This window comes from Ictalurus punctatus, chromosome 9, assembly GCF_001660625.3.
Source record: "Ictalurus punctatus breed USDA103 chromosome 9, Coco_2.0, whole genome shotgun sequence".
In the NCBI taxonomy this organism is placed as follows: Eukaryota; Metazoa; Chordata; class Actinopteri; order Siluriformes; family Ictaluridae; genus Ictalurus; species Ictalurus punctatus.
In genome coordinates, this window is record NC_030424.2 from 14465001 (window position 1) to 14487266 (window position 22266).

General features: G+C 40.2%; 2 protein-coding genes across 2 annotated transcripts in view; both read left to right on the forward strand.

Moving 5' to 3' along the window:
• Positions 1-3075, forward strand: part of cdan1 (codanin 1) — a 15516-nt gene extending 12441 nt beyond the window's left edge. The window contains exons 21-28 of the mRNA XM_017477011.3: positions 98-161; positions 230-308; positions 416-624; positions 810-917; positions 1010-1073; positions 1169-1347; positions 1448-1555; positions 1657-3075. Coding sequence (XP_017332500.1) covers positions 98-161; positions 230-308; positions 416-624; positions 810-917; positions 1010-1073; positions 1169-1347; positions 1448-1555; positions 1657-1749 — 904 coding nt within the window. The 3' untranslated portion in view covers positions 1750-3075. The remainder of the gene's footprint in view (positions 1-97; positions 162-229; positions 309-415; positions 625-809; positions 918-1009; positions 1074-1168; positions 1348-1447; positions 1556-1656) is intronic.
• A 1167-nt stretch (positions 3076-4242) lies between these two features.
• The window catches only part of stard9 (StAR-related lipid transfer (START) domain containing 9), a 41998-nt gene continuing 23974 nt past the window's right edge, over positions 4243-22266 (forward strand). Inside the window, exons 1-3 of the mRNA XM_047157634.2 lie at positions 4243-4460; positions 8415-8484; positions 11717-11845. Coding sequence (XP_047013590.2) covers positions 4414-4460; positions 8415-8484; positions 11717-11845 — 246 coding nt within the window. The 5' untranslated portion in view covers positions 4243-4413. The remainder of the gene's footprint in view (positions 4461-8414; positions 8485-11716; positions 11846-22266) is intronic.

The following is a 22266-nucleotide window of genomic DNA, read 5'->3' on the forward strand; positions in this document are numbered from 1 at the left end:
TATAGTCATGCATAGGTGAGAATGTGTTTTATTTATTTATTTATTTATTTATTTATTCTTCCCCTCGACTTTTCTGTGCTTGTGTCTCCTGTACTAGGTTTTGCAGTGAGAATGCTCCAAGAGCTGTAAGGGTTCTTTTGCCTGATGAGACATCTCGAGCTGTAAGTAGCCTCATGTCTAACCTGTTCTTTCTGGTGACAGCACTCCTTAAAGAACTTGTGTCTTGCAGGTTCTCACAACAGCTGAAAGCATCACCACACGTCTGGCAACTGAGAAAGCCTGCAGCTGGCTCTCCTCCAATATTACAAGTACTGTAGCGAAGCACGCACAGTGAACTTAATGCATTGCTGGTTATTGTGGTACGACCCCTGTGTAGTATAAGTGAAGAAGTATATATGCATATGCTTCTCTATAGCTCTTATAAAGAGGGAGTGGAAAAGTACTTTCGAACGGGCGATGAAGAATGTGCCGTGTCCTGCGAGCACCGAGTCTGTGGACGCAAGAGGATCTGGTAAGAGTGTCCAGACACAGAAAAGCTCTTCAGGACAGGATGCTGTGTCCTCATGCCCACAAGATTGCTCCCACAAAGGTCCGCTGGCATCAGATGTTATTAACGAGATAAAGGTACAGATGGGATACTCACTGTGGTAAATGTCGCTTATGTGTCATGAGTAAAAATGTGTACTGGTAACAGTAGGGTTATTAAACTTAAAAGGGCCTTGCATAACAGTGAATTAAAACAGTGAATTGAGGACAGTTTCTGTTTTGTTGTCAGAGTTTGTTTATACTTAGACACATGTTCATTTCAGGAGGTGCTGAGCATCGCAGTAGGGCCCAGGTCTGAAGACGAAGTGTGTACAGTTCAACAGATCGACTCACTGCTAGATAAAGTGAGACAGACACTAAGATGTAGAAAGGTGCAGACTGTTTCCGTTCATTTATCATCTTGATATTCTGTAGCTATTGTTATTATTCGCTTATCTCCCCCCCCTTTCTGTTCTGTTTGCAGTTCATGTCTTCAGTAGCTGAGCAGATGATGTTGCGTTGCACTGTCTTGTTGGCCTGCAAGCTAGGTGATTGTTTACGGAATGTATATGCGTATGATAAACCAGAAAAAAAAATCCCAAACCATTCCTAGTGTAAAATGTTGTTTCGCATGTGTTTGCAGTTTCTGGAGAGCTACCCCTGGTGTCCTCAGCTGGGGATAACAGGAAAGAAGCCGATGTTGGACCTTTATTGAATGAGTTGGTTGTTCTGTGGATGTGTGTTTCCTCTGGCAGTGTGACTTTGCACCTTCTCTACAATGAGCCTACTCTCACCGCCATTATCAACGCCAGTGACCTTCAGGTGACCACCAATCACAGTAGACTCGACTCTGCTGATATTAATTTCGTTTTATGTGTGGTTACAGCAGTTTGAATCCAGTTTCTTTTATCTGTCCTTACAGAGATATAACTATCTGCTCTTCGTTAGAACGCTTATAGAGAAAGGCCTTCTGAGAGAGGAAGAAGTGGGCTCTCACTGGGCAAAGTTATCAGAGTTATCTTTTCCAGGGGTAATGGTCTCACACACACACACCACAAGGAAAATCAGCTCATCAGCATTATGTTTATAGTCACAGGAACTGTGTCATCATTTATGTCTGCTTTATTGTAGGAATCCATTGAGAAATTTCAGAAGCTGCCTCTGGCCTCTCCTCAGCCAGTGCCTTTAGTGAAATCTAGTGACATGCTGCAGATCTCCCAGTGACCAAAAGAGGACGACACCTACACTACATGGAATATACAAAGGAAAACAATCAAGCTCACTTTAGCTTCTGTTTGCTTTTAAAACGATTTTAAACACTCGGTTTCCTACCTGGTTAGCATTTGATACTCCGAAAGCACTTACCAAAAAATTTTTTGGTGCACAGCAAATTTTGTTTAAACGTCCTCACAGGTTTTAAGCACTAAGCCTGCATCTTGTACATGCCCTTGATTGAGCCAATTACAGTGTACTGAAATCTGATTTGCTGGTGGCGCAGTAGTATAGCATTTGTTCTTCAAAGTAGCATTTGCAATCTGTTTGCACCTCAGATTTGGATTCCTCTTTAAGTATCAGTGTTTTTTTAATGGAAATAGGGATGTACAAAGAAGGCTATGTTCAGGGGGAAAAGCTATTTAAAATATGCGTTTATCATTTTGGCCATCATTTTGACTGAGAGCTTTTGGAAAGGTTTGTATAATCCTTCCTAATGGGTAAGGGGAGTGGTGCAATAGATCTGGGCAGTACAGTTAGCTTTTAATAGAGATTTGAGTCTGAAGTACACTATGGCCAAAAGTTTGTGGACACCCCATCACCACCACACTCCTGTGTGCTTTTGAACATCCCATTCCAGATTCTGTTCCCCCCCATTCGCTGTTATAACCTCCACTCTCCTAGGAAGGCTCTCCACTAGATTTTGGAGCATGGCTGTGGGGATTTGCTCATTCAGCTACAAGAGTTTTAATGAGGTCAGACTCTGATGTCGGGTGAGTAGGCCTGGGGTGCAGTCAGCGTTCCAGTTCATCTTGAAGGTGAGGTTGAGGTCATGGCTGTCTGCAGGCCACTCAAGTTCTTCCACACCAACCTTAACCAACCATGTTTTTATGGATCCACACATGGGTGTGATTTTCAGGTGTCCACAAACCTTTGGTCATATAGTGTGTATCACCTGTGTATTGATATTATGGTTATGAATGCACCTATCTCAAAGACACATAGGTGAGTAAGTCCAGAACCGAGGTGCAGGGGACATGTTATACACCTATTTTTGAAAATTATATATCTAGGCCTAAAATTATATGCAGTAGGCTACAGAAAATTGCATTGATATACAATTACATCATGTTAACGCATTTATGTCGTGCATCTGATTATATGTGCTTATCATCTTATCCATATTCTAGATGTATTTCTTATATATTAATGTTTGTTACTCAGAATGCTTTGGAATGCATTTTAACCGACACTTGGTTCATGTTGGACTTAATGTTATCAGTTGATTTTAAACTATGTTTAATATCAAAAATATAATAAATGTTTTGTAATTGGTTATTTATGTTCATGTGGATTTATTTAAATGACATCAGTCAGTTTTGATATTTCACCAAATCACAAACAAAAAATGTGTTCGAGAGTATGTATGTGCAATGCGGACCACATTACTGCTGGTCATTATTTCTTTTGGGGATTGGCATCCTAGACACCCCTGGCGGGGTGGTTTCGGGGGTGGGCACGTTGTCTTAGTGGTTAGCACTGTGGCCTTGCACCTCCAGTGTTGAGGGTTTCAACCCTGTCTCTGCCCTGTGTACCTTGACAGGTTTCCTCCTGGTACTCCAGTTTAATCCCCAAGTCCAAAGACATGTGTTGTAGGCTGATTAGCATTTCCAAATTGTCTGTAGTGTGTGAATGTGTGTGCGATTGTGCCCTGCGATGGGTTGGCACCCTGTCCAGGATGTCCCTCACCTTGTACCCCGAGTTCCCTGGGATAGACTCCAGGCTTCCCCCACGACCCTGTTTAGGATAAATGTTACGGAAATTGGATGGACCGACACTTGATGGCTGACGGTGAAAAATGCAGATGCAAAATGTAAGACTAATTTGCCCTTAGGTGTTAATGTAAAGCGTGTGTGTGTGCAAGCATGCTGCTCTGCTGTCCCATCCAGGGTTTATTCCTGCCTTGTGTCCAGTTTTCATGGGTGTAGTCTTCGGAGCAATCTTGACCAGGATAAAGATGTTACTGAAGATGAATGCATTTTTTAAAAACAGGTTTAATACGGTTTTCATTTTTGACAAATTACTTGATCTTTTTGTAAGTGAAGTTGGACTGAACTTTGTATTGAAAACAAGTCATATTAATGCAATATTATAGATTCAAATGTTCATTAATAAATTCAACTTACTACTATCTTCTGCATGTGCTTTTTATCAGTAATGCCTCATTTCACTATTTGACATCTTTGATGCTTTTTGTTCACACACTTGTACAGTCCAGCAACTTTTCAATAAGATATATTTAGAAGAAGAAAAAAACCCGGATGTCGTTGAGTGCATTTTTATTTTTTAATTTTAATAACCGTCATTTAAATGTCTGAGTACGTTATTGTTTAAATAATTGATGAAGTGACTGCATGGTTGTCCACAGTGCTTGTTTGGCACTGAGCTCTGTCCCTCCTCCAGTGAGCCCTGGAGGAGGCAGGAAGTTCCAGCTTCAGTGCGGTTGTTCGCGCAGCTCTGGTGCTGTTGGGTTCTTCCTCCACACTGCCATGAACAGCATGGATTTGAAATCTCACTGCCGACGCCCTTCATTTTATCAAGATGATCTATTTATCAGGTGGCATTTAACCACACTTTAATGCGGCCAGTTCCTCCTCTGTCCTGTTGAAAACCTCAATGGCCAACGTGAAAGTCGCAATTCGAGTCCGTCCTCTAAACTCAAGGTAAGAAAGAGCGCAACCGTAATAAGCTTCCTGTTCGGTTATATTTTATTTCTATTTAATATTATTGGTGAAAGTGCTAACGGAGAGCTTTTGTTGGTGGTGTTGCTATGTGTGGGAATTGGAGCACGCTGACAGCAGACACAACGACTCGGTTCCTCTTCTTGCCTGTTGAAGTTTATTTACCGTTTGTTCTAAAAGGAAAATGTCTTCATTTGTGGATTAAATATGCTCCAGTTAGTTGTTTGTCCCCCCACTGGAACTTTCATATCAGTAGTTCAACGTCCAGTGTCCAGTGTTTACGTATAAAAGTCCAGTCATTCCTGCTGGAACAAGAACCCCAAATAGAAAACCTCAAATAATTTGTAATGGTTAAAATGGGAATTGTTTTGGTTTTAATGGAAACTGTAATGGTCCATGTGGGCCACTACTGGTAATATGTTGCCTTCTGTTGGTATACCATTGAGGACCAGTAATAGTTTGTAAATATTAGAATTTCTGTCATGGTTTCTTTTTTTCCAGCAGGGACGTTGTAGGCACAATCACATGCTGCTTTGAGAACTTCAGGGAAATGTGCTTTATTTTCCCCCTCAGCTCTTTAACAGCAGCATTTAAGTTAGACATGGTAATGGTTAGCTGATGGTTTGTAATGGTATTTATAGTGGAAACCGTTAGCCTTTCTGTCATGGTGTCCTTTTTTTTTTTTTTTTTCTTTCTTTTTTTTTTTTTTTTACAGCAGGGATGTTATAGGCGCAATCAAAGACTGCCTTGATAACTTCTGGAAAATGTGCCTTATTTCCCCCCTCGGTTCTTTAACAGCACCATTAAAGCCAGACATGAGGTAGTAGCATTGCTCCACCCTCTAGCATGAGCTAAATTACTGCAGGATGTTGGGTTTAGACTCGCTCTGGGGGTGAATACTTATTTCTTTCCAACCCAGTCTATAGGGACCTGTGTATAACTCACATTTTGATTTGTTCCAGCTCCACTGTACCAGTGAAAATGTTCTTCACCACATGGTTAAGTTGTACCTGGAGCTGGAACAGACCAAAACACAGGCTCCCAAAAGTTCTCCATTGGGTGAGACTAATGTGATAAAAGTGGTAAAGAAAGTGGGGCCCAATCTTTCTGCGTTTTTGGACTTCCCTGCTGAGAAGTCGTGCTTGGTCTGACCAGCTACCACCTGCCTAAACACAGGTGAAACTAGTAGATCGATCATCTTTCCCTGCTGAATAAAACAACAACAATGGAAACCCTCATAGAATTTGTAATGGTTTTAGTGTTTATTATCCGAATTGTAATGATCTCTGGGTCTCTACGGATAATATGTTGTCTTCTATTTGTGGCATGTTATATCTAGTGGATACCATTTAAGGACCAAAAAATGTTAATGCTAATGATTAACTGATGGTTTGTAATGGTAATAATAGTGGAAACCATTCGAATTTCCGTGACGGTTTCTATTGTTTTCTTTAGCAGGGTTGACAGCCGGTAAGTGCTGGTAGAAAGAAGAGTTTCTGAATACTAAAACAACAAGCTGATTTAAAGAAATCAACACAACATTAAAACGGTTAGAAAATTCGACATCAAATATTCATGAATCAGTTTAGACAAGTGAAATGCTTGACCAGCTCGACTTGTTAGACCGAGCTGGATTTTTCAGCAAGCGTTTTGACATTTAAATGTCCCCACAAACTGTTCGTCCATAACAAAGGATGACCTCATGTCTTACTGTTCCTGTTATGCAAATAGACATGTCTTTGCAATAAGCCCAGTTTGATATAGAGTTCAGTGACAATAGGGTCTGCTTCTCTTTCCTCTTTTCATACTTCCTATCTTTGTCAAATTAAAGTTTCATTAAGAAGTAGTGTGTTCTGTTGTGGTACGTTGACATTTGTAATCATCCATTCGGCAGAATCTTGTATCTAAATGAGCTTAGAAGTGAAGCCAAACATAACTGCATACAGCTGTTAAATGAGCCACAAGTTATAAAAGTTGCACAAGCCTTCCACCAAGTTTCCATCAAACCAGAACCAGTAACAAGGCAAAGACGGTTATAGGAAGAACAAAGTTAATCAAAACGCATTATAACAGTTAAAGCTAGTGCTACTAGCACTGAAGTACACAGTTGTCAGAAGCAAACATTGTGACAAGTGGCATTTCATGGAAATTATGCACAACAATCTTTGTTTATATTATATACATCTGGACAAGCTTTGATCCGTGACGCCGTTATAAATCTTCCTCATGGCCAGGAGCCGAGAAGGCAGGCTGCTGAGGTTTTGGGCAGGGCTGCCTTAAGGGTTGGCAGAAAAAAGAGAAATCTGCTTGGTACCACTGATTGTAGGGAATAAAATGAATCCTTTCTCTGATACACCCTGCAGACCTGAACATCTCTTAGAGAAATAAAAAAAAATAAGCATTTCAAAATTCAGATTGATACACTTTTGGGACCGACTTCAAATTTCACTCTCTTGCATCAGTCTGGAACAGCTGGAATGCACACACAGCTGTCCTTGCTCTTCTCACTAAATCTCTCTAACTCTCTCTCTCTCTCTCTCACACACACACACACACTCGTAGCAAGTTTGCTTTCCCTCAGCTGTGCAGCTCACGGCGGAGTTGTTCACTAATCTGTTTTCATTTCTGTTTCACACACTCTGGAGTTTGCAGTGCAGCACAACACAGCGAGAGTAGAGTCTCAGAGCCAAACCACTTCACACTGCTTTCACTCGTCTGTATGGAGTCAGCTCTATTTTTGATAAATATGATCACCAGGGAGGAATTGGAGATTACTGCCTTATTGAGGAAAAGCATTTTCATTTGAATTTTGGCTTAATGCCTTAAGGTTTCATCTTAAACCCTAGTATTCAGTTACTACTCTGAACTAATAGATGTTTATAGTTGTGAACGTGAGGAATATGTATCTGGCTCCGACGATGTTTTTAATGGGTTGACGTGTATTCTCTAATCATTAAGTAAGTAATAAAACTCGACATGGCATACTGTAACAGGAAATAATCAACAACGGGAGGATATTTTCCAACATTAGAGATTCTTGAAGCATTTTATCCCTCTTATACTCCAACAATTTACCAAGTCTCAGTGTTTTTATTTAAAGAATGACATCATATTTTATCCATTTATACAGAGTGGCCCAAAAGTCTCCATACATACATAGGGGACTAGATAGGTCAGAACCACGTTGGTAATGCCTTCGTCAGTGGATGTTTGTGGCCGTCCACTTCTCAGTCGGTCCGCAACACTTCCAGTCTTTTTGAATTTGTTGATAAGTTTGGCAACAGTGTCGTGTGTGATGTGTTTGCCATGTTTCTTGTTCAAGTCTATCGCAACCTTCCGACAGCTTCCCGATCCAGCCATGAGAATGATTTAATTAAATTATATCAAGGAAGTGTGAAAAATTTTGCAAAAAAGTGTTCCTTTCCTCCAATGTATGGAGATTTTTGGGACACCCTGTGGTTATGTTTCATGTGATGGAATGTTCATGAACCAATTTAATTCTTGTTATTCTTGTAATTCTTGTAAACAGCTTTAAACAGTCATTCTCTCCATGTTTTTTTTCTATTTTTTGAAGATAATAAGACAAAAATGTAGCTTATCGTGTTATCAAGAAACTTTAAAGCCCTCCATCCTAAAGTGCTGACACTGGAAACTCCTTCCAAAAAATGTCAAATAAACATCTCACAGGAAAGATTCTACCACATCAACACTTTTTAAAATAGGTTCATAAATCCCTTCTATGGAAACAATAACATATTAGAATGAGTGCATTAATCTTAATCTAAACCTGTGTAGTGGCAGCACAAAACAGTCTGGACTTCAGTTGCACTGGAACGATCAAAACATAGCGTTCTTGTTTTAAAAACATAATTGTTTGATACGCAGATGTTATATCAGATGTCGGATGTTATCAGCTGCTTCTGTGTTGTCCCACAGGGAAAGTGTGGATGGAGGGAGAATAGCAGTACAGGTGGATGACAAAGTGGTGAGAGTAAGAAATGTGAAGGTAAGTTCTGAGTTTCAAGTCTTTGCAGTTTCAACCACAGAAAATAATTGATGTAATGGAGCAATAATACATAGCAGGAGATTCAGTGAAATACAATAAACCAGTGTAAACACATGCACTGTGTGTGTGGGGGTGGGGTCGGGGGTGGGGGGTGGGTGGAGATTTGAGCGCAATGATGATCTCGGGGTATCACGTGAACAGGAAGCTTAGAGTGGAGATTGTCCACTTCCTGCACGATTACACTGCTGTTTATTGAAAGTACCCACTACACATACAAACATTTGGTTTGTAGTCACCTCATCAAAGCTTCCACACAGACCTACTCACTTAACAGCCATGTAGTTAAACATGAGTAAACAGTGTAGAAATGCGCTTATTCTAACCCTGAATTCCATACCTCAGTGTTCTGACTGAAACCAACGCTATATAAAATGATTTATGGGATGTTTGTGTGTGTCAGAATGTCTCAAAGTGTCTGTTTTTGTTGATTGACCTGTGCATTTTTAATGACATTGCTTTTGTAGTAACGTGTTGTTTACAGTCCCCAGGGATTGGTTCAATTACATTTTATTGTTGGTGTGACATTTAATTTGACTCTCTGAATTATCTTTTGTTTATTTTATCCATCAATGTGACACCTGAACTTGTCTACCACTTATAGGTTTTTGCAAATTATCATTTCATTTGTAAATAAATTTAAAATAAATCCATCAACTAACGATCGTCAGCTCAGCTAACGTGATATTTGTGAATGCACGCGAATAACCAAATTGATTAATTTTAAAACATCTCATTTGAATATATTTTGATACATTTAAGAAAAAAAATTATATTATTTAAACGTTTTGAAAACTTTCCTTCAGACCCCCTGCAATTACACCACTGACCACTAGGGGTCTGCCGAAACACTGGACGGTAGAGTATGTAGTGCATAGTGTATGTGCACAGTACGTCATTTAGGACACAACTTTAGTATTTACTCTCCGAAGCGTGCTTTCAGAACAGAAGTAACGTAATGAGTAAACGTACAGCGCGCAGACCAACTAATCGATAATGAGATTCGTTGACAACGATTTTTATAATCGATTATTATCGATTTTATCGATTTATCAATTCTTTAATGAACTAATGGAAAGACTGAAGTCTTGCATCTGGTTTACATTTACAGTTATGGCATGCCGTAGTGCAAATCATCCCTTCACTATAAAGATATTAAGAGTAACATGAGTCATAAGGCTGCAGCATAAGAATTCACTAGACATTTCTCATGTTCATTTTAGATGTGGGTCTTCACTATGTGTTTAAACACAGAGATGGACGGCCAGAGAAACTTCTGTCTGTATTTCTTTTTTAGGTTGAGCTGTACCTGTAGATCAATGGCCATTGAGCTACTGTTTGAGATTTGATGAATACCTTCAGGTTGCCTATGTAGCCAAGTATCAGGGTTTGAATTAGTATGTAAACAGTTACAGGAATCCAGAGGAGGGAACACGGCTTCGAGTGACATTGGTGGAGCTTGAAGAGAAGTCAGGCTGCGTTGGGGTTAGCTGCTGTCAGTGTGGAAAGAGAAAGCGGGAGGAAACAAAAACAAAGGCTTTGGCTTACTCTTGTCCCAAAGAAGAGATGACAGATAAGAGATTATTTAGAGATTGTAGGGCAGTTGATGGAGTGAGCTGATTGGCTTGTACAGGCATGGACAAGAGGCTATACACAGCTGGAGAAAGAAAGAGAGAGAGAGTGAGAGACACACACACACACACAAACACACACACACACAGACTGCTTAATTCTATGCAAGATTTTTGCCAGTCCGAACAAACCCTTTACAATTGCAGATTCCAAATGTTATTCACATTAAACTCAACTGGGAATAACTGCACAAGGAATACAAGTTTTATTGACGTTTTCTAAACACCCCCCCCCCCCCCCCCAATTCAAATCCAGCATCTGCATTAAAAAGATGTCCATCACATCATCAGATTTTGATAAAGTACTCAGATACAAAGGCTATTCTTCTATTTAATAGATAAATAAAAAGATTACCCGCCTCATTCAGTCCAAAAGAAACCTTATTCAGATTGGCCTCAGTCAATTGACTATTCCGACTGAGGTGTATACATGAACGTTTATATTCTGATTGCGCTATCAGTCAGAGTTTGAACGTATTATCTGGCTGCAGGTACAGAATCGTTGGATAAAGTGGTGGTAAATACGTGAAAATTTCTAGAGCGTTGAATTGTTTTTTCATATCAAATGTGAAGCTGGTCGAACATCAAGGTTCCCTTAGGGAGACATTAGAATGCAGAGAAGTTAGATATGCCTGGTATTATACACAGTATTAGTATGCATCCTGCCTTACAAATCTGTAGTCTTATAAAATATGAATAGCACAAGTATTGCAGTAATGAGGCACATTACTTAAGCTCCGCTTGTAAAAATGGCTGGATCTAAATTTAACAGCAGAGGTTTAATGGCTGTAGTAAAGCCGTGTAGAGTTGTGAGGTAACTCATGCTGAACAGAGCCAGGAAAGTGCTTCACTACAACTGCAAACACACCGTTGCCATTGGTGACGAGTGGCATGTTTCTGCATGCTCCTTTCCCTGCTGTCTTACCATGACATGACATGGTGTAAATAAATGACACAGCTGGATGGCCATTGAAGCAGGTCGGATCTGTTTAATAGAGCAGATAAACTGCTGAGGACTGTCTGTGCATTTCACATTTGCAGTGATGTGTTTACCGCTTTATGCCGACGCTAAATGGAACAGCGGTTTTCTAAATGTCAGCAGAGAGCCATTCATGAATAGTCAAATCATTTATTTCTGTTGTAGAATGGAGTGGAACTTTATTGCCGTAGGCTCTGCTGTCGACCACCCAAGTACAGGCTGTGCAACATATTTTAACTTTAGATTTTTGCATCATTTGTTAAAGTGGAGTAAAAGTTCCAGCAGAAACGGTCCAGTTTCTTTAGAAATCTTAAATTACAAATGAGATTTTATGAGAAGGTTGTATGCTATGAGTTATTATCTGTCATTTCATAAGAGCATAATGAAAGGATGCTGGCTACACATGTGTTTGGTATCAGTAATTGATGCTTAAACTACTCCCTCCTAGGATATGACCTCATTGGTGCTTTGGAGTTTTGGCAGTGGAGATATGATGTTTTCTCACACTCTCTCCATTGGGTCTTAGTTCTCCTTCTCTTTTTCCGCCATATTTTTCTTTTTACAGCCGGATGGGCGTCTGGATGGGCGAGCCGAGGCTCCAGGTGACTCCAGAGAGAGAGTGTTAGAGTTTGGCTTTGATTACTGCTACTGGTCGGTGAACCCCGAGGCACCCAACTATGCATCACAGGAGGAGGTGAGTGCCATCTCATCCATGTTTACCCCCAACAGTCAGTACATTTACATGTACAACAGTAATCCGATATTAACCCGATTAAGACAATACTCTGATTAAGAAACTACCATGTAAACAATGATTTCTGATTTCTTAATCCGACTAAAGTCATACTCGAAGTAAACAGAAATCGAATTAAGACGTGTGGAGTATTCCTATTTTAGTTGCATTTTCATAGTGCATTACAGATATGTAAACACTTTAATCACACTATTAATGTCATGTGGGAGTTTTCACCGCATTTTGCGACAGGACACGTACACACACGGCAGTGCTCAATCGTTTGACAGCAAACAAGAGAGCACGGCTGCATCTGAAACTAACCTACTACAGTATATAGTAGGTGAAATACATGTATCTCAGCTACTATATAGTAGGTAAGTATGTGGTTTCAGACGCAGCCCACAGCTTCAAGCAGTCGTCTATTTGCACGTACAGCATGACAAATAATTAACTGCAGTTGAAGCTTTCGTAAAAAATTAAATATGAAACACCCAAAACTGTATACGGAACCATAATGAAGACGAACTGTATGCTGATGCGTGAAATTCTGGAGGGAACATCGGATGGTGTGGCGCGGTGACGTAATGACGTGTGCCGTTAATCGATCTATGTTCTATAACATGTAAAACAGGAACATGAAAGGAATATCCTAAAAGCAGCTCATGTAAACACCTTAATCACAATATTGTCTTATTCAGAATAACGTCAATAATTAGATTACTGCTGTCCATGTAAACGTAGCTATTGTCGTGTCACTGTAGCGATGACAAGCTGTGTTTTAGGGTTGTGGAGGCTGATGCATGCCAGTCAAGCAACTCTGGAATTAGAGGATAGTCAAAACCTCTGGAAGCAAGTTGCCTACTATCTTCCTGCAAATGAATCAAAAAACTCTAGGATGTCCATCCGAGTCACAGGGATGTTTCTTATAGCTTGTCCAGTTTGATCTAATTTAGATCTAATTACATTTTTCACAAATCTGTTTTGTGTAATGGGCCGATTAGATTCACGTGTATCTCTATGTGAGCAAAAGGCTTTCTGTACCTCAGTGTTCCTCCTCAAACTGCTCTTTGTATGCTATGCCTGAAACCCCACTCTGACACACACAGTCATTGTCACTGGGCAGGCATCACTCCTCTCTCTCTCTCTCTCTCTCTCTCTCTCTCTCTCTCTCATTTTCTCAATTGTGCAAAGTCAGAGATTATTGCATAGGCCTGAAGCAGACATTCCTCATATGACCTATGACTTTGTCAGTGGGGGAGACTTGTTATAGTCCTCTAGGAGGAAGCAGGAGCTGCTTCATTCACATGTGTGGACTTCACTATGTTAACAATAATCCTTTAAGTGGACAGTAATAGTTTTAAGTGGGTAATACTTTAAGTGGGCGAGTATAAATCGCAACGATGCCATAGTCATCCATGGGAGCTTCCTGGTTGGGTGGGATGGCATTACTCTGCCACCCTTGTCAATCACGGTGATACTAGCCAATTACTGGCATCTATAAATGTGTATTTAGAAGAGGATAGTTAGGTTGAAAAGATGCGGTTGGCTAGATTCACAGCTCAGAGGAAGCACATGTTAATCTTCACCTTCATCAGGTTCCCAAAAAATACCAAAGTGGGAACTAAATGCTAATGTTATTCAAGTATTCTGTGTTTGTTGGGTTTCTACAAGCAGTCATTCCTTTGAAGTCTTATGTGATACTAACATGGCATGTATTTGTTAACAGGGAATTGGCATTTAAGATGAAAACAGGTGTATTTTAATTGTGATAGATTGGCATTCCAATAGTGCCAATAGTATACTATTTGCTAGTTAGCATGCTTGTAACTAGTTTGCATGCTAACTTTTAACATCATATACAGTGCCCTCCACTAATATTGGCACCCTTGGTAAATATGAGCAAAGAAGGCTGTGAAAAAAATGTCTTTATTGTTTAACCTTTTGATCTTTTGTTTAAAAAATTCACAAAAATTCTCTGCTCTCATTGATATCAAACAATTGCAAACACAACACAGGTTTATAAAAAAAATTGTTGTTAAATATAGGTGTGCAACAATTATTGTCACCCTTTTAGTCAATACTTTGTGTTTTCTCCCTTTGCCAAGATAACAGCTCTGAGTATTCTCCTATAATGCCTGATGAGGTTGGAGAATACATGGCAAGGGATCTGAGACCATTCCTCGATACAGAATCTCTCCAGATCCTTCAAATTTCGAGGTCCATGCTGATGGACTCTCCTCTTCAGTTCACCCCACAGGTTTTCTATAGGTTTCAAGTCAGGGGACTGGGATGGCCATGGCAGGACCTTGATTTTTCTGGTCAGTAAACCATTTTTGTGTTGATCTTTATGTATGTTTTGGATCATTGTCCTGCTGGAAGATCCAACCACGGCCCATTTTAAGCTTTCTGGCAGAGGCAGTCAGGTTTTCATTTAATATCTGTTGATATTTGATAGAGTCCATGATGACATTTATCCTAAAAAAATGTCCAGGTCGTCTGGCAGAAAAACAGTCCCAAAACATTAAAGAGTCACCACCATATTTAACCATGGGCATGAGGTACTTTTCCATATGGCTCCCTCTCTGTGTGTGCCAAAACCACCTCTGGTGTTTATTGCCAAAAAGCTCTATTTTGGTTTCATTTGACCATAGAACCCGATCCCATTTGACGTTCCAGTAGTGTCTGGCAAACTGAAGACTCTTGAGTTTGTTTTTGGATGAGAGTAGAGGCTTTTTTTGTTGAAACTCTTCTAAACAACTTGTGGTGATGTAGGTGACTTTGGATTGTAGTTTTGGAAAATTTCTGACCCCAGGACGCAACTAACTTCTGGAATTTTCCAGCTGTGATCCTTGGAGAGTTTAAGGCCACTCAAACCATCCTCTTCACAGTGTGTTGAGACAATATACACACACATCCAATTCCAGATTGATTCATAACATTTCCAGTTGACTGGAACTTCTTAATTATTGCCCTAATGGTGGAAATGGTTGAAATTTTAAATGCTTGTGCTATTTTCTTATAGCCACTTCCCATTTTGTGAAGCTCAACAACCTTTTGCCGCACATCACAGCTATATTCCCTGGTATTACCCATTGTTATGAATGACTAAGGGAATTTGGCCTATGTGTTACCTCATATCTATACCCCTGTGAAACAGGAAGTTATGGTTGAACAATTTCCTGTTCCTAGTCACCCAGGTGTATTTAAAAAAAAAAAAAAAAAAAAGTAAAATATAAATGGGAATGTACTTCAAATATATTTTTCTCATATGATTTCATGGAGTGCCAATAATTGTTGCACAAATATATTTATCAAAGTTGTTTGTTTTTTTTGTGATAAACCTGTGTTGTGTTTGCAATTGTTTGATATCCATGAGAGCAGAGTATTTTAATGAATTGTTTGAACAAGGTTAAACAATAAAGACAATTTTCACAGCCTAGTGGAGAGCACTGTATAAGCTAGAAGTGGGTGTTTCTCTTGTGTGCTGTGCAGTGTTGGGATATTCACCAGTGTAGCCAACTCTGCATGGAAAAGCAGGTAATTCATGTTCAAGAAGTTGCTAGAAGTCACCTGATTCATTTGCATAGTCAGTAAATCATCACAACAACGATCAAAAATTTGAGGAACCAGATTCACTCTACATTATACCGCTACAAAAGTGGCTCAGACTCAGCCTGCAGTTTATTACCTCCACGGGATTAATACAAATTCCAGGGTGTCCATGGGTCTTTTAAAAGTCCTAAATTGTCTATGAATTACCATCCTTAATACGTAAGAATGTTTGAAATTTGAATTCATGCATCTTATAATATTAGCTTCGATTCTAATCTTAGTCTGATGTCGTCTCATTTGTGTTTTCTGATCTCTCACAAATATCAGATGAATCGGAATTTCCCATGCTCATGAGGCAGGAGTGGGCCTTAAACTGAAAATAACTGTAACGCTTGTTGAGCTACTGTAGCATACACATCTTAGAGTCACGTCTATATGGGGAAGTTCAACCGAAAGTGGCTGCAGAACAATAGCCTGCAGTTCCTTTTGCTGGTTAAAACCTGTGTCCATACAGATTATGCCATAAAGCTTGGCATATGGAAGGTATCTGCAGTTTACACAGAAATAGACAATTTCTCTGAAGTGTGAAGGTTTTTTTTTTTTTGGGAAGTATTTTTATATTTAACATGTTAAAACTGCTTTGGAACAAAAAAATAGACAGAAGTAAATAAATAATAATAATAGACAACGTAATGGCAGTCGAATTGCGTTCACCTTCCGTAGCAATGTTTACACCATGACTGGTTTAAATCTTTCAGTCCAGTTTTCTTGAACTCGAATGTATCGCCAGGCTCTTGTGAAGCAGCCTGTTGCTGTTGAATTGCTTTTGAGCATGCAGCCGTAAGCTGAGACTTCACCAGCCGTAGCATTTCTCTGGAGTCAGTCCTGAGAGACCGTTTCACCATAAATCCGCCAGTGGAAGAGAAACCAGCTCCACTTTCAGTCTTTGTCTTTCATTCTTCACTTTCCTGACCTTGATATGACTATGTATGAAAATGTAAGTGATTCTTACAGTGAGAGCTCGTAGATGATGTAGATGAACAGGAAGGAGGTCTGTATACATTCAAGTTTTGATGGAACAGGAAGAAGGAGTCACAGAGATGGGGGATGTTGTCTAGGCCATGAAGCAGAGCAGATAAAGAGGAGTAATGGAAGCCAGCTGTTGCGCCCATATGCTCAGAGCTTACAGCTTAGGCAGTTTCGAAAATCTCGTCTAGTTTGTGTATTAAGCAGGAGGTACATGTGAGCCCTAGAACAAATGCACTGTTGCGAGTGTGCAGCTCATGAGCTAGGCTGAGAAACAAAGCTGAAAGTGGAGATTGTTGTGGGGTGGAGGGAAGAGGGAATTCCAGACCCCTCTGCAGCCAACAGCACAGCTGCTTAAATGAAAGATTGCACTGCGTGGACGTCACTGGTCAAAAGCCGGCACACAATGCTGGTTTTCTTTTCCAAGTGAAGTCAGCTCTTATGTTTTCTGTTTCTCTTCTTTTCTCCTCTCTCTCTCTCTCTCTCTCTCACTCTCACTCTCACTCACACACACACACACACACACACACACACACACACACACACACACACACCGACCCACACATATCTCCCTCTCTTCCTTTGGATTGAGTGTGAGGTTTGATGCACTGCTAGTCTTGAAAAATAATAGACGCACTGTGTGTGTATTGCATGCCAGCGACCGTTTCTTCGTCACTGCACACACTCTGGTTAACTTATTCACAGACTGACATTTGAATTTTGGGTTGGTGGATGAGCATTAAAAAAAAAAGTTATTATCAATGGGGGAGGAAACAGAAGATCTTGTATTTTACTTAGTAAACACAGTAACAAAAGCAATAATGAGGTTTTTTACAGCATTTATCCGTAGCTCCAGAAACGATGACTGTCCATTGAGTAGCAGCAGAGCGCACCCCGTGCCGTCCATGCATAATCATGCCTCCAGTGTGGAGTTTTAAATCATCCCACAGGGTGCGGAAGCCGTTTAACCCTCAAAAGAGTTGCTGCACATGAATACATTTTTCTGTGTACTCTGTCAAAATTTTTCTGCCTCTTAATTTGGCCTTGATTTGATTTAGATGGCCACTTGTAGCAACAGGTGGCTGGTAAATGCCATTCCCCTCTTCTCTGACCCACCATGCAAACTTGACCTACAAAATTCTGTGAAAGTATGCCTGATGAGGCGAGTTGAGTCAGTGCCAGCCAGTGAACTCCCTCCTAGTCTCTCTTTCCCTCTCTCTCTCTCTCTCTCTCTCTCTCTCTCTCTCTCTCTCTCTCTGACTATTTGTGTATCCCACTTGTCCCTTTTTCACTGGTTCACATGAAGCTATAAACAGGATCTCGAACTTGGCATAACGGCTAAATGAAACCAATAATGTTCAAACATAACACTAAAACAGAGATAATCTATAGACAATGACTACAATTCTTAGTAGCACATAATTTCCCGGTGACTTCACATTTGTCACCACTTGTTCCTTTTTTTCATGGGGCTTAAGTTATTTGCCAGCTGTCCAGTACAGCTTTCCAGTGTTGACCTGCCTGGCTGAAGTCACTAAGAACAAATATCCTGTATCCTGTATCATGAAAAAATTATCCAAACTTCATCCACCTTTTGCACTTTTTCATGATTAATCTGCTACACTGAGAGAGTTTAGTCCCAATAAGTGTTTGTGAGATAATAGCCCAACCTTTAAGTTCACAAATGGATTTTACTAGTTAGAACAAGATTGTTAGGAAATAGGTGAAGCTTGTGCTGTTGCTGCTTGCAGTGTTGAGATACTACTACATACTACTGTATGTAGCCAAACATTTGGGTACAGTTGACCATTACACTCATTCGTCCAGCCTTTGCTGTTACAATAACTTCCACTCTTCTGGGAAGCCTTTCCACTAGATTTTGGAGCATGGCTGTGGGGATTTGTGCATTCAGCCAAGAGTATTAGAGAGGTCAGGCACTGATATCCAGTGAAGAGGCCTGGGGTGCATTTAGTGTTCCAATTCAGCCCAAAGGTGTTCAGTGTGGTTAAAGTCAGGACTTTGTGCAGGCCACTTGAGTTCTTTCACTCCAACCTTGGCAAGCTATGGTTTCATGGACCTTGACTTGTGCACAGGGGCATTGTCATGCTGGAACATGTTTAGGTCCCTTAGTTCCACTGAAGGGAAATTGTAATGCTGCAGCCAACAATGACTATGTTTACATGGACAGCAGTAATCTCATTATTGACCTTACTCTGAGTAAGACAATATTGTGATTTAAGGTGTTTACATGAGTTGCTTTTAGAATAATTAGATTAACAGCACACGTCATTACGTCCCCACGCCACACCGTCCGACGTTCCCTCCAGAATTTCACGTATCAACATACAGTTCATTTTCGTTATGGTACCGTATACAGTTTTGTGTGTTTTTACTTAAAATTTTTGCGAACCCTTCAAGTGTGGTTAATTATTTGTCATGCTGTACGTGCAAATAGACAACGGCTTGAACCTGTTGGCTGCGTCCCAAACCGCGTACTTACCGTCTGTATAGTAGCCGAGATACATGTATTTCGTCTACTACAGGCCTATAGTAGGTTAGTGGGCGGTTTCGGACGCAGCCGTGCTCTCTTGCTTGCCGTCAAACAGTTGAGCACTGCCGTGTGTGTACGTGTCCTGTCGCAAAATGCGGTGAAAACTCTCACATGACTTTAAGTGTGATTAAGGTGTTTAAATATCTGTAATACATGTCGATAATGTGACTAAAATGGGAATACTCCACGTCTTAATTCGATTTGTGTTTACTTCTAGTATGACTTTAATCAGATTAAGGTTGTTTACATGGTAGTTTCTTAGAGTATTGTCTTAATCGGGTTAATATTGGATTATTGTTGTCCATGTAAACGTACTGACTGACATCCTATACAATTGTGTGCTTCCAATGTTGTGGCAACAATTTAGGGAAAGCTCACATATAGGTGTGATGGTCAGGTGTCCACAAACTTTTGGCCATATAGTGTATATTTCAGTCCAGTCCTAATATGCTTAAGAGCTCCTAATAATTTTCTGCAGGTTTTAAAATACTTGAATTCATAATGTGCGAAATGTCAGTAAAACCTATATGACGGTGTAGGTCACGTCATGCAGCCAGCATGTGACTTTCTCGAGAACCTGTATGTATTTGACCTTATTGAAGGTGGTTCACTATCTCAAAATCATCAGATTGTCAGTTATAATCATCTCATCTCCACAGTCTCCATTTGGCACACTATTTATAATTGTAGTATGCAGTTTGGGATGAAGCTGCCACAAACTGTGAATATTATGGAGCTGGATCTGCTCTCTCAGTTTCAGAATGAAGTCATTTAATTGTGTGTTGCATGCTCGTCTCAATATAGCTCTCAGGCAAACTGTCGTGTGTGAGGGCACGTGTTCTCCTGACACCACAAGCTCATCAGAATTTAGCTCTGGCTCAGTTTAATATAGTGCCAGTAACCTATTAGGCTGTGTTTCAGCAGACTTCAGTTGCTTTTCCTCACTAATAAGGAGTTTCCTAGGGCCTGCTATTGGGTCAGCCTCATGAACCAGTCTCCTCTGTGCAGTCCACCACAAACAGTGATTAAAGGGCTTTTGCTAAAGTGGACTTATTACACATGTCTTATAGGCGTTCTTTTTTCTCCCCACTGCTTTTTTCCTCTCGATTTTTCTGTGACTTTATAAGCATTACTTTATAAACCTGTTCAGTCTATTGTACATAACCTTAACCTATGTTACTGAGGCCACTGTTGTGTTTGGTGTGTATTATGGAACGACAACTTTTGCCTAATATATAAGGTCATTTGACCTTCTGGGTATACCCTTGGATTGACTGAAGGGTCTTTTTATTTTTTTGGACTAAACCTCTTGATTCTTCACGTTCCCTCCCTAATATCTGCTGTATTCTGTATCTGCTGTATTCTGAGTTACACTTGGTCCCAGTTGGTATGAGCATGTTTGGTTTTTTAAGGCTGGGGCAAGAAAAGGGAGGCCAACTAGGGCTTGTGTATGTGTGCTGTTGTTTTTATATGGATTTCCTTCAGGAACACATGCATACACTTGAACACAGGCTCAGAGAGCCATGAGCTTCCTGTTGATGGCAGTATTTAGTCTTTCGAATCACTGCTGGCTGCACGTTTGTCTCCTCAGTGAACTTCACTACTTGATGTGCTTCAGAGACTCGACTCTACTTTAAAACGAACCTCAGTTCTGCGCACACTGGAGGCTGTTATTTCCATGCACGACATGTTATATTAATACTGTTATAATGATGTGAAATGGCAGGAATAGAGCTCCCTTGGTAAATAGAGATATGCTGAATATGATATGCTGAAATACATAGAGCGTAGGCATGTAAGTGAATATGAATATATGATTCTTAATCAAGATATTATGTGTTCTGAACTGATACAAATGCAGATAAGAATAGGTGTGCTGTTCTGGGTTTTTTTTTTCTATTCTATCCCATCCACAAGCTTGCAAGAAATGTTTACATGGTGTCTAGTTGTGACTAGTGCATTGGGTCTGGGATCCTACAGAAAGTAATCTTTTTTTTGTCCCTGTACATTGTAATTCGTTTACAATGTTCATTCACTCATGCTTAGTAATTGCCTGGTCAGGGTTGCTGTGGTTCAAATTGGGCTGCTAGTTTGTTTATGTTTTTGGGAGCGAAACAGAATCAACTAAATTAGTTGAAAAATATAGAGAAGGCGGGTGCAAATAATAACAATAATAATAACTAGGCAAATGGGATTAACACACTACACTCAACACTCTAGTTGAGACCAATTCTGAACTCAGATGATGTAGATGAACCAGAATTCTCAGACCAGTCCGTACAGGATTGGAGGTTCCTGGACCCCACTTTCAGAACCATGGCTCTAGGCTATTATGTATTGCAGTAGAGTATGTTAAATTCACAAAGAGATAGAGTCTTTTTGTGCCGTGACTTGTGAAATCTGTAAGTGACCCTAGCCCAGTGAAGTGTGATTTTATTTTTTATTTTTAACAAGCTCCTCATTGAATTCTTAAGGCAGAGGAGTCAAGCTCAGGCTAATTAAGAGAAAAGTGGACAAGTGTGCCAGCACTCTTTAGAAAGCTGTTGCTGATCCACTCATCCTGTAGATTGCATGCCAATTAGCCCCTATTCAGAAAGCCCACTAGGAGGGTGGAAACTGGAAACTGCTAGACCACATCAATCCAGCTTAGTAGTGTTAGTGAACAGAGTGACTTTTATTTTGCTGACTTACAACTTTCTCAGAGGGCAGAGGTCAGATTTGTCTATCTTACCTAAACACTCACACACCTTTTGTACACAGCAGGGCAGGTGAAGAGCTGTTTGAAGGTGTGCCAGATGTGAGTTCTCTTCACTTTCTCCACCGTATAGTTATGAGTGTGGTCACATGTATCATACCATGGCTGTCAATGTGTTACTGGAGCTTGACTGGCACGTAGACAAGGTCATTTGTCGTCTCACTATTGTAGAATTGCACCATGTCAATATTTGATCTACGAATGGCCTGAAAAAGCATTTGGTTTTGCATCCTTGCTTTGAACTATTTAACTTCCCTATTGCACACAAATGGTCTATTCATTCTTCTTGAAATGAAAGGGTGTTTAAAAATGATCTCCATTTAGGCTGACTACTTCAGACCTGCAAGTTCTCGTATAGAATATCCATATGGATCTGATCTGTTTTCCTGAGGTAAATCTGACCTGGAAAGCTAGTAAAACTAGCACCTTTCTCAGTATGTGTCTGATGAAGTCCAAATGCTGTGTATGCAGAGAATGATGTGCTGTCTGTGTTTG